General features: G+C 42.8%; 1 protein-coding gene and 1 long non-coding RNA gene across 2 annotated transcripts in view; one reads left to right on the plus strand and one right to left on the minus strand.

Annotated features, from left to right (window-relative positions):
• The window catches only part of LOC123017262, a 731,707-nt gene that overhangs the window by 393,672 nt on the left and 325,245 nt on the right, over window positions 1-12,790 (plus strand). The gene's annotated exons all lie outside the window — the stretch shown is intronic.
• The window catches only part of FAM184B (family with sequence similarity 184 member B), a 66,974-nt gene that overhangs the window by 10,480 nt on the left and 43,704 nt on the right, over window positions 1-12,790 (minus strand). The window contains exons 8-13 of the mRNA XM_044418504.1: window positions 9,395-9,507; window positions 9,113-9,242; window positions 7,099-7,311; window positions 3,518-3,671; window positions 1,831-1,931; window positions 461-645 (exon numbers count right to left, since the gene is read on the minus strand). Of these exons, the coding sequence (XP_044274439.1) occupies window positions 461-645; window positions 1,831-1,931; window positions 3,518-3,671; window positions 7,099-7,311; window positions 9,113-9,242; window positions 9,395-9,507 (896 nt within the window). The remainder of the gene's footprint in view (window positions 1-460; window positions 646-1,830; window positions 1,932-3,517; window positions 3,672-7,098; window positions 7,312-9,112; window positions 9,243-9,394; window positions 9,508-12,790) is intronic.

The raw sequence follows: 12,790 nt of genomic DNA on the forward strand, positions 1-12,790 counted from the left end.
CATACAATCACTACAACCACTGTGACTTACTTAAGCCACAGCGGGTTGCAGTTTATGCCAATATTCAAGCTACAGTGGACCAATGCTGTGGTTTACTGTGCCACGTGAACCTAGCAAGGGTGGCTTATGTGAGAATTAAATAACCCTCATATAACCTACCAGCTGTTTTAGAGTTGTGTGAGGGTTGCTTAACTCTCGCATAAACCATCCTCACTAGGCTTGCAGGACACAGTAAGCTATAGCAACCATCTGCCCTGACTTGAATATTCAGAAGGGCAGCTGGTATGCACCCCAACTCACTGTGGCTTAAATGACATTTAACATTCCCAGCTGCTTGGTATAAAAGGTGATACACTGAACTGGTTGATATGGATCAGTGATTAATGTTACCAGGTGACTAGATTTAACCTGTTGCTTTCCCCTAACACAGTATAATAGAGGCATAAAATCAGTTGTAAACCTTTTCTGTTGGTTTTCCCTCTCCTGAAGCTGTGCAGATGTCTCCTTCTGTAGCTCCACATCCACACTCAGCAGATTCATCATGTCCTTCAGAAGTGAATTTTCCTGCTTGAGCCCAGAAATTTCACTCTGATATTCCTTCAGTTCCTCTTTAAGAGATTTTATTTGATTTTGGTAACTTCCTTCCTAAGAAAAAGAACAAAAGCAGGTATATGAAACAGATGCCTTCACATTAGGATGAGTGTGAATACAGTCCACTTAGTAAATACAGACAAGAAAGAAGTTTATTTAGGGACTTTCTGCTGAATAATAGACTAGCTCAGAAAATCCTCATCTGTTCAGGAACACATGCAAAAATGCTCTTTTCAAATAGTGCATTCCTATGGCTGCTAGACAGAGTCTTGATGGCCAGAGCAGAAGTAAGACTCCCACCCCTGACCTGGGAAATTCTCTCCAAAGATGGAGGTAGGGCTCTGAATTCAGATGCCCGCTCCTGGAGTCACCATGGAAAGCAAAGCACCAACTTCTGCTCTAAGGCTGCAAGATCAGTCTCGGAAATGGAGATCTGGGGCTTCCAGGAAGCGGGGATGGGAGGAGTCAGGCATGCGTGGTGTCCTTGCAGCACCTCCTCCTCCTCCTCTTTGTGCTCCAGAGAAGACCATTTAGATTAGATCTGACCTTCACTTCTGCATTCCTCCTGCCCTTCATTAGCTGCCCAGAACCCTCTGAGTGTGGAGGGTTGTGGGTCGCTGTACTGGATTTGCACAGAAAGCTATTAAATATTACCAGGGATAAGACTATGCCATTATTCCACAGCAGTACAGAAAGATGTGTGACAGTGGGCACAGGATTCAGGTTCCCAAGTCCACCTCTCTTTTATCAGAGTGACTAGCTCTTATAGTTATGATGATTGTGCTTGGAAGTGTAAAGGCAATGCCTGGTGGTATCACAGAAGCTGGAGAAGTTACAGAAGATTAGCTGTGGTCAGAGGCTGGATTTTTGGCTGCCTCATATCTAACAAAAGCAGAATGAATTAAGAAGCACATTAAGAACTGCAGGGTGCAGATGTGGGAGAACCAAGAGAGATCATGCAAACTTGCTTAAAGTATACAAGCTGCAGAATGTGATTCTTGAGACAGAATTTGTCGCCCGCTCCTCCTTCCTGGCTGCAAGAGCATGAAGTCCTGCGTGCTGTCAAGGCTGTTACACTAATGATTGCATAAAACACTGTAAGAAAGGCACACTGGTCTTTCCAACTGACACATAAAAGAAAGTCCATCCTATTTTCCAAAACCAATCCATTTTACAATCTAGAACAGGGTTGTGGCATCTGATCAGCAGTAGTGTATTTCAGTGAAGTAGAAAGCTTGCCTGTTGCTTCTTTATAGCCTTCAAGTTCTTCAATTCTACCTTAAGTTCCTCTTTTTCTTTATGGTGGGTCATACAGACAGACAGCTCCATTCGCAGAGATTCTAGAAGCAATTATAGGAAAAATGCAGTTAAGTTCTTAAAGGAATACTTTTAGATGAAACTGCTAATATCTGTGTGGCCACCCATTTCATTTCATTGTTGACTACGTTTCCTTATAATGCAGATCCCCTATTAGTAGCAGCTATTGTTGACACACAATTCCTTTTTTTTTTTAAACATAACTTTATCACACTAAGGGTCTCTTCACATGATCATTGAACAAAGGCCCAAGTATGCGGCAGGGGGTGGTGGTGAAGGGTCCATTTTAACAGAGCACTGCAGAACAGTGGCCCAGGCTACAAGCCAGGGAGTAAAAATCTGAAGCTAAATTATGGGTGGATGAATAAAATTATTTCTGACTTTCACATGTGGTCATTCTTAACACTGTTGCAGCAAGTTCCCACATCACACAATGGATAGTTTAAAAAACCTGCATAAAATACCAATTATTTTTAGTTTTTCACAAAATACACATGGTTTTAAATACACATTTTATTTATTTATTTATTATATTTATATCCCATCCTTTTTCATTCAAGGAACTCAAGATGGCTTAAATAATACATTTAACTCACACAATCCTCATCCTTACTTACATTTTAATATAAAATACATAATTTTATATGCATCTGGCAAGTTTTTGTATCAAGAATTAAACCACAAAATTCAGAGAAGCACTGATGCAAAGAACTGAGATTAACTGCATTAGCTGAGGAAGTGCAAATCAGTCAGTTCGCTTAAAAACGTGGTTTGAATCATATGCTCCAGCAACCCTAGGCAAAACTGCAGATCATACTTGAGGATATGTTTGGACACTTATTTTCCCTGTCTCTTTGTACACACTGAGTGAGGATTCAGTTAGCTTCTCTTCAGCCAAGAACCGCAATGAAGTCCAATTCATTTGAACTGGTGGTCAGGCACCGCAGGTCTTGAAGCAGGAGCCTATGGGACAGGCAGTACGTATCTTCTGCTGACTAGACTAGGGAACTGGATCTAGTTCATGTCAAGATACGAAGATGAGAATTCCTTTGGTCCTGGGAGCCAGGTAACCTCAGGAACCCAATCCTGTATCATAGCATGCAATATTCTGGGTAACTTGTTGGTGAGGCTGGTAAATTGGGCATCACTCTGTATTTCTAGGCGGTATCCTTGCTGACCTGCTGACCCTCCTGCTGCAAATACTTGCCACCTTTCAGATCTGGCTGCCTGCCTAAAGGGATCAAACTGAAGGTCTCGGAACTGGAAGAGCCAATTATGAATGTGACACATAACCTGTTATCTGTCAAAGACTTGTTGATCACTCATTTGATAGAATACTAGGACTACTGCTTTCACCTTCAAGAGCAAAAGGAAGCACAAGATCCAGTAAATCTTAGTATGTCTTTTTGCTGGAGACCATTGCACTGCCTTATCTGAAGCTAAGCTGCAGTTCAGACTTCAGTATTTTAATGAGACAAAAGATGACTAATAAATGCCAGTAATTCTGAAACGACAAGGAAAAGGAAACAGTGGAGTGGCTGGTGCCTAATCTCTCATTTCCTAGTCATTGTCAAAGAGCAAGGCATTGACATGTCACAGTTTATTTTACCAATCAACGAAGACTGTTGCTTCTGTATCCTTTCAAGTTCACTGTGTAACTCCTTTCTTGCCTTCTGTTCCAAGGCCTGCATTTCTAAACTGTGTGACTCTTGCTGGACCTTGAACCTGTCATTGTATTCCTTCTTCCAGCACTCCGCTGCCTCCTGCCACCAAGGAAAAATGTCTTCAATCCTTTATCATAGTTTGCATGCTCAGTTGAATGAAAGACATTAGGGGGTGACAATCTATCTTCACAAAATATGATAGATCATGGAATCTTCCAGATTTATATGATATTATATTATAGGTTTGCAGTCAAAGACTTGGTTTAATAGTCCAAAATCCATATGTGAAACTCAGCCCTCCTCATCTCTGCAGCCCTTGACCTTTCTCCCTGTGCCCACTCAGAAGTCCAGTTTTCATTGTCTCTCTTCTCATTCCTGCTGTCTGGTCTTCTCCTCCCTTGGATTGCTTCTTCTTCCAACATCTCTTTTTTAGGGTCCTCAGTCCCTCACTCACCTCCTTTCCTAGACCCTCCCTCCCTCCCTCCCATGATCTTTCTGCCTGCCCTCTTCTTCCTGGGATATAAGCAGCTTAGCGAGGTAGCAGAGGCATTTCTGCCTGATCTCTGGCATCAAGCTACTCTAGCCAATCACTGCCAGAGACTTTTCCTGCCCCAGCCAATCCATACACATTTCTTGGTGCATTACAAGATATCATGAATAAATTACAAGAGATTATAAACAGCATCATTATAAATAAACAGCATTATTACCATTCTAAATGAAACATCAGATTTATAAGGAAGTAAAGCAAATTCAGAGCTGAAAATAACACCCAGAACAGCAATAAAAGAGAGCATAGATTTCCTGAACCTCTTAGCAGGGAACAGATAGAATGATTCTCTGAAATCATTAAATGTCTGTATTTGTTTTTCCTTTGGTTTTGCTTTTTAAAGAAAAGGTTTAAAAGGCAAACAAAAATAATTGTGATGTTGATGTATTTGTCACAGGCAACAAAGGCATACATTTTACTCTCATAAGCACCCTATCTTTGGTTATGCATTTGGACCTTTTTCTTCAGTTCCTCCTTTGCCTATAGTTAGGCCATACTCCTATGGACTGATATGCAGATACACTGACTGATAATGCATCATTTAATAATGATAGCTTTTGATATGAACTTGGTGGCTAAATAGTCTTCATTTTAAAATTTACCCAGATTATTTCAATTTGCTCTGATCTTCTTTACTGTACCAGTTGTGGATTTGTCAGCTGATGGATGGTATTATGATCCTCCGTGCAACACAACCCTCCTGGATTTCATTTCATTGAAGCCCCAGAGTTGCTAAGGACTTGCTCTGGCTGCAGTTCTGCAGCCTCCTCTTAATTGTTTAACTGTAGTTCAGAGATATTGGCCGTGTCTGCACAACATAGCAAGCCACCCTGTGCATAAGCTACGTGGCCTGCGTTGTTTGCAGAGCAACCCACAGTATGCCCAGCAGGTGGTTGGGCTCACTCACCTTGGCTTGCTTTCCAGCTCAGTCCCCCAGCCGGTCTCCCACTGCCTTTTGCAACAGAACCTGTCTTGTCTCCCCTGCCCTCCCAGTCCAAGCACTATTCCTTTTCATTCACCACCTGGGCATTTTTGCAGTCTACTGAAATTGAGCAACTGTGGCCATTTTCTGTTTCATGCCCAGAAAAGTGCGCAACTGTTCATTTTTTGAGAAGTATTTGTCTTTTTTCAAGCATGCTCTTCAGGCTGTCCAATATGTGTAGTTTTACCCGGTCCATTTCCTTGTCTCTTCAGCAGCCAAAGGGAGAAGGGAATGTAACATACCTGAAGACTGACAAGGCAAGCCCACTTGGCTAATTTGCCAGAGACCAGCTGCCCAGCTGACAATTGACAAAGCACTGATAAATAGGAGAAAGCAGCCAAAGAAGGTGAAAAGTAGGGGGACAGTATCTCTCCATCAGCAATGCAATCCTCTCCATTTTAAATACTGAACGGACATTTTCCAATCCCTCTACACTTTCAACACCCCCTGAGTCTCCAGCTACTTCTGAAATGAGAGATATTAACCTTCTCCCCACTTTTTGAGGCTCCTTTTCAGAACAATTACTGTATATCCCTGACCGTTGTAAAAAAATGCAGAAATATATGGAAATTTAATAGCTGGGAACTAAATGGCCGGTAAGTTTGCACAGCTACAGTAACTTCTTCATCATGCAAGTGTAAAAGTTCCCCCTCCATCCGCTTCCCAGTCCTTCAGTTGACACAGAATTCCCTTCCATTTCCCCTCAGTCGTTACAGTTGCATAGATTTCCTAACCCCCAAATTGTACAAATGTTCCCAACAGTTTAAAAAAGCTTCTTATATAGGTGGTGGACCAGGATTGAGTAAACGTGGTATCAGCACCAGTCTTACCTACACATGTAAGCCGCCTTCTCAGAGCATTTTTTTTAACTGCCAGGGACCCACAGGAACCACAGCAGTAAGTGCTCCAAAAAGGAAACACAAGAAGTGTGTGCGTGAACCAGTATTTCCACTTTCTGGCTAAGCTGGATTGCCAGGGAAGTGCTGAATAGGTAGAAGGCACTGAGAAGCATCATCCAAACATTGAAAAGCTGGATCGCATCATTCATTGTCTGCTTTTCTCCCCTTTTCAGTGCTTTCCACGTAACAATTTGGCACACGGTCCCTAGAAAATGTGCACAAATTGACCTATATGCAGCCTTGCCAAATCAATTTCCCTGAATGTTCCCTACTCCATTTTGCATCTCCTTTTGACAGCAGAAACTTACAAGGAAATTATCCAAGAGAGACTACAAATCTCAGACAGCCCTAATAGTGTACTTGTAGTATGTTTTTATTTAAATAAAAAATTTCAACCTAAAAAAAAAAATTTCAACCTAAAAAAAAAAAAATTTCAACCTAATAGTGTACTTGCATAGCTGTGAAAGACCAGTAATAAGACATAAGCATAACTTTCTGGGACTATTTAAAAAACAGTGAAAGGGGCAATCACTCTAAAGTGCTGTTTGGGCATTGTTGGCGGGGTCTCACTAGAGGCAGTAAAAGTGAGCAGGGGTTGCTATCCTTGCACACAGTTAACTAACTGATCTCCAAAACTCAGAATGTTTTCTTTCTCCCAGGTTCAGATGACACAACTGGATTGAACAACCCCTGGAATGAACTAAGGTTGTTAGGACGGTTTGCTGCCAAAAAATGAGCCACCTGGGGTCGTGGGAGGAGAGTTGAGTCTGGATAACAGGACAACCCACCATAGCTAGTCATGAACAATGGGTTGTGTTATGTGAACTCAGAAATTATGTCTGTACTGGCCCTTACACTGCTTGCTTAGACAAAATTGCTCTTGATGGAAACTGAAAAGCCAATAAACTTCAGAAATCTCTCATACCCAAATCCTTTAAACATGCTACATCTTGTAATGTCCCCCTCCATTCTTGCAGCAGACAGATAGTTTGTCCAGAATCTGAGAGGACATTTATGTGTGGCCTTATAGGAAAAAAAAACTGTAACACTTGAGAATTTTAAAAAAGAAGTCAATGCTGTCAGGACAAATCTAACCTTCAGCTCTTGATTTTTGCTTTTCTCCAGGAGTTTTATGGCTCTCTGGTGAGATGCCTCCAGCTGTGCTTTCATATCTTGGCTTTGCTTAACAGTATCCTGCAGATCTTGCAAAAGCTTTTCTTTCTCTTTACTGCACTGTAGATCCTGTTCTTTGAGGGCATCTCTGAAAGTGTTTGCTTGCTGTTCTAAAGTCTGCTTCAGCTCTGTGACCTTCAAATTCAATGGGACACAGTTACGAACTGCATCAGTTACCCACTTAGCATCATTATAAGCCTTTTCAAGCGTGATCTATCCAAAAGACTCTATCCTTTACTTGTGTGGTATTTGAAATATATTCTCTGAGGTGCCAGCCTCAGTCTTGTCGACAGAAAGAAACAACACCACAGCAAGAACCTTCCAAGGTCAGAAAGGCAGCTTGGTCAGAATATGCTAAGCATACTGCAAATACACAAAAATCTATTGGATTCAAACAATGAACTATGCATTTGTCAGAAAGATTTTAACAGGAGTTAAGTGAGTTCTTTCCTCTGGATTGTGCTCATTATCTCCAAGAATACCTGCAGAAGACCGGGAGTACTACAGGCCAGGGATGGCCGCTGATTTTAACCCAGCTCCTCCACACTCCTGTGCCAGACCTGAAACATGAGACTGTAAAGGGCTGGGGGTCTCGATGTGGGAATTTTAGCCATGCACTTTGCCAGGGCAGGGAGCTGCTGCCCTGCTTGCTGTGCTTCAGCATTACCATGAGATGATGACCAGAAGTGAACATCACAGCTATCCCCTCTGCAGGAGTCAGACGGCATAAGGGAACAAGGCCTATGCCTGGTTTTGTGGAGCTGCAGGTTCTGGCCTGGCTCTCTATCTGAGCAAAGCAGGCTCCTAAGATGTCTGCCCCTGCTTCACAGTTGCCTGTTTGCACCCAGTACCGAGACATACTGTATGTTCTATATTACCGAGTAGGGACCCTGCCCTCCTTGGAAATGTGAGGTTGCCTTAGGCTAACTGTCACTGCAAAGGCTTCTAGCCTTTATCTATTTCTATTTTTTATTTTAAACAGCAGTATTAAGGCCATAGAGCCCCCTCAAGGCAATCCACACAGCAATATAACTATAACTAATGTACCTGGTTAGAAGAAGGGGGTTTCACATGCCGCTTTTGGCCTGAGCCTGGCCATGCCTGGAGTGGCTCTGCTTGGCAAGTGGCACTGCCCAGGCTAACAGGCCCCAGACCCTTGCCACTCTAAAGAAGCAGGTAAGGCCCTTTTGAAATTGGGGGTGGAGCTCCCAGAAGGGGTCTCCTGGTCTGACTATAAGGTCTTGACAGTTGCTGTAAGCCAGCACTGGGGTAATTTGCCTTACTTATAGTCCAACAGACTATGTCAAAATACATATGCCATTTGGTACAAAGGTTTTGGCTACTTGGACATCTTAGAAAAGTTGATGCATCTCCAAAACTGCCAATCTTATACACAACTCCTGAGGTGCTTATGGGTGGCAGCCTCCAACCACTTTTTGGAGCCAATAATTACATCATACAACTATTGCATTGCAAAGAGGGCACATGACTCTAGACTATGCCCCTTTCTGACTTGTCCAAAATGAGGGCTGCTTATTACAGCGTAAGTTATATAGCTGAAATGGATACCATTTGGTAAAGATCACCTTCTAATGTCCAATCTGACTGCTTTATGAGAGGCGAGCCCCACATCAGACCATTTAATATGATCTGAGTCATAACAATTTCCAGTATATTCAATTAGAACAATGTACATCAGTTCTGAAACTTTTCCTACAAGAATGCTTTGCAGGCTGCTGGAAAGCTACTTTCTCCCTGGTCCAACATCATCGTGTGCATGCACATGATGGTGTCGTATAGCGAAGGGGCAGCGCTGAAGAAGAGGAACATCACTTTTATGGTTTGCTTACAGTCCTGAATTTCATGTATTTCACCAGAGTGCTGTTCAAAGGAATGCATTGGTCATGAAATAGCAACACAGAATTTGCCACTGTACTTGAGCTTGCAATTCTGTCTTTTGGTAGTACCATTCCTCTTGCAAAGCCTGGATTTCTTTGCTTTTCTCCTTCTGGAAACTTGCAAGAGTCTGCCCGTCCTCTTCTGTTGGGGCGCCTCCAGAGCCCAGCCTTGAAGAAACAGCATTAATCTTGTTAAGGGAAGAATACTAGTGTATTTTGACAGAATAATGACCAGACATATCAAGCACATGGCCAGCTCCTTATGAAGCTTGTGATTCTAATCTGTAGGCAGATCAGATGGCAGCCCCCAGCCCTAGTACCTTAATTTCTCTTCATTTCTGGTACCAGGTGCAGTTGTTAGCAGCTCTTTGCCTTTTGCTCCCTCTTTATGCTGCTTGAAAATGTCCCTCTCCTGTATGAATGCATCTTGGGCCTAAAGGATAAATGGAGAGGCAGCAGATAGTACAGATTCTACAAAGTCTTCTTTAAAATATTCAAGTGTCAAATAATATGCTGAGCCACCTCCCTCTGTTTTTGGTTCTCCATTATCATTTGTTTTCTGAAACAAATAGGGAAGAAACAGTCCTTGAAGCAGTAGAACGGCATGCTAGGCCAGTCGTGGCCAGTTACACCAGGCCATCCTGCCTCTTTCCGGGTCACTACTATTGGTGGGTCACCAGGAGCTCTTTGCCTCATCCTCCTGGCTCAACTGCTAGGTGAGTGCATGTGGGGTGGGGTGATGGGTGAACAGGACCAGCTGCTGCTCCTGCCACCATTGAAGTCAACACATCCACACCAGCCTCTCACCTTCCACAGCCCCTTGCCTGCCCACCGCTCTGCGCACTGCCACAGCCCCTCACTACCGCCACTGAAGCCAGTCGCTGCCTGACTAAAGCCCCCACCCATTGGCCTGTTTCCCTCAATGCTGATGTAGCCACCACAGCCCCTCACCTAGCCATCCGCTAAGTGTAGCCACTGCCCATGTCACCAGCCACCACCAAGGGTATAGTGGAGGTGATCCTTGGGGGGTCACCTATTTTGGACGGGGCACTCAGGGAGGGTGCTGGATCCCTGAAGCCCCTTCGCCTCTCAAGAGACTGAATTTTGCTGGCTTGTGGCTAGCAGCTGCCACTCCGTCAGAGTCCCCAAACAGATTAATAACAGCAGCGTTTTTTCGACAGTTCCGAGGAACTTCCTATCCACAAAGGCCTGCCAGGCATGGACATGTGTTTTCTGTGATACTTTCCCTCATGGTCAGCCTCTGCTCCTTAGCAACAAGTTGTCAGCTTGCCCTCGCTGCTCCAAAAGCTACTTCCCATTCCTATTGCATTCACATCACACAGCTAGAGCACTTTAATTTCACTTTAAGCAGTTGTTAGTGCCCCAGAGAATCTTGGGGACCATAGTTTCTCATTGATATGGAGTGTCGTTAGTGGACACCTATTCCTCACACAGAGAGGTGACGTTTCCAGCGTTCCGGGGGAAGAGGATTTACTGAGAAACCATTCTGGGAATTGTAGCTCTGTGAGGTGAATAGGTGTTTTCTAGCAACTCTTAGCCCCCAAATTATTTGGGAGAAATAATGGCTAAAGTGGAATAAAAGTCTTGTAACTGGAGTATATTCACTAGAATCAATGGGAAAAATTAGCCATGACTTCTGATAGCCTTTAAGTTCCTCTTACTTCAGTTAGGCTATTGTATGCATGATTCAGCATGGATCCAATGAAAGAACAATAAAAGATTATTGGATCTTTAAAGAAACTGAAACCCCTAAACTATGGAGTCTGACTCAAGGAGGATCTCCCACACAGGTGCACACAGAAAGTCAGTGGTTGCAGAGGCCACAGTAAATTAAAAGAAACCAAAGAATGATTGCTGTTATTGAGAGAATATATCTACATATGTTTCTGTAAGTGTGGGTAATTAGTGCATGAGTTTCCTTTTTTTCCTCTTCCTCCCTGTCCCTTTCCCTTGTATGTTATCTTTTTAGATAGTAAGCTTGCAGGCAGGAACTGCTTTATTAATTTCATGTAAGTCACTCTGTGAGTGTTTTGGCTGGACAGCAGGATATGAATGTAATAAAAATAATAATTTATTATTTTTTTATTAAAACATTTCTATGGCCACATAAGAAATAAGATAATAAGAAATGTCAGTGATAATACAGAAACTGAACAAGTTAAAACATGTATGATAAAATGGATGCAGAATTTTGAGGAAGAAATATCCTTCCACCAATGGGAAACTTTATGGACAAAAGTTATAGAATTTACAGCCAGTCGAGCGTTAAGAAAAAATTGGTACAAGATGTTGTTTCGATGGTGTATTACCCCAAAACGTATTGAGAAAATTGACAAAAATTTGAAAGAAATAGATGAAATACAGAAAACAAATTAACATTCCTATGAATGCTAAGAATATGCTATTGAGTATTGTGCCAGAATGTCTTCCAAGAAATAAGAAAGAATTATTTAAATATATGATAAGAGCAGCTACAGTCACAATTGTAACAAAATGGAAAGCGGAAGGCTGCCCAGCCAGTGAAGATTGGAAAAATAAACTAGGAGAGCATGCAGTAATGGCAAAACTCACCAGCTATATAAATAGAAGACTGGCCAAAGAATTTAATGAAAACTGGAAAGCTTATTATGTGTATTTTAATAATTGAGAGAAAAATATAATCTACAGAAATGTTATTAGTGAATTAGAATTTCAATATAAATGCTTGGTTGCTATTCAAGACAAAGTTTAAAAAAAAGATTAGCTGTTTCGGCAGAAAGCTTGGTATTGGCAAAATCCAAAGTCACAATACAAAAATATGCATATTTTAAATTGTTTAGTGTTAGAACATGAGAAAGTGTAATTATTAAAAACATTGTATCCAAACCAGAAATATTATAATATTTAATGTTCATAATATTTAATGTATTACAAATTGGAAGCTATTGTACAAACATAAAATCTGTGATATTAAAATGTTATAATAAAAAAGTGGGGAGAAGGGAAAAAAAGGAAAAAATCTAGAAGCAGTAATTGTTTCACCTCAAAAAGAGATGCCCTCATCTTGCATTCATTACTCAACAGAAATTCACACAAAGAACAAAGCTCATTTTTTATGATTGCATAATCAGGGGTTGCATAATCTTGGAAACTGGTGTGGCTTGGAGGAGTGGCTCTGACTATCATGAAGGGACCCCCCCCCCCCCGCTAATCTGCCACAACACCACTGGTCACCACAGCTGCCAACACCCACTGCCCACCCGCCTGCCGCGGACAAAGTCCCCTGCCCAGGCCTCCCCCCCACCCCGCCAATGGCAGGGCAGCTCCTCCTCTTGCCCTAGCATGGCAGTCCCCAGCCAGCCAACCCTTCGGCCCAGCCACACAATTTTACAACTGTTCTGTTGTTTTTGCCGTAAGTTCTGAGAAGTGACTATTCTAAGCTGATCAGGCACTGGCTTAGGAGAGGGATAGCATAGCAGCAGCCTAGGGACTGCCCCAAGCGCAGCTGACCCTGTGCCCACACAAAGGCAGCCTCCGACCACTGCTCTCAACTGCTCTTGTTGCTGACTTTCAAGTGGGGAGCCGGGGGGGGGGTTGCAGGCTCTGCCTTGATGCTTCTTTTCCTCATGGGGGGCAGCCAGGTGGGCAGGGAGGGAAAGGAGGGCAGCACCTGGGCCAGGGATGCCCAGCCCCCAAGCCTTTGGGCCCTTGGCAGC

The sequence above is a fragment of the Varanus komodoensis genome, unplaced genomic scaffold (genome assembly GCF_004798865.1).
Source record: "Varanus komodoensis strain SLA01 unplaced genomic scaffold, ASM479886v1 scaffold9, whole genome shotgun sequence".
NCBI classification, from domain to species: domain Eukaryota; kingdom Metazoa; phylum Chordata; class Lepidosauria; order Squamata; family Varanidae; genus Varanus; species Varanus komodoensis.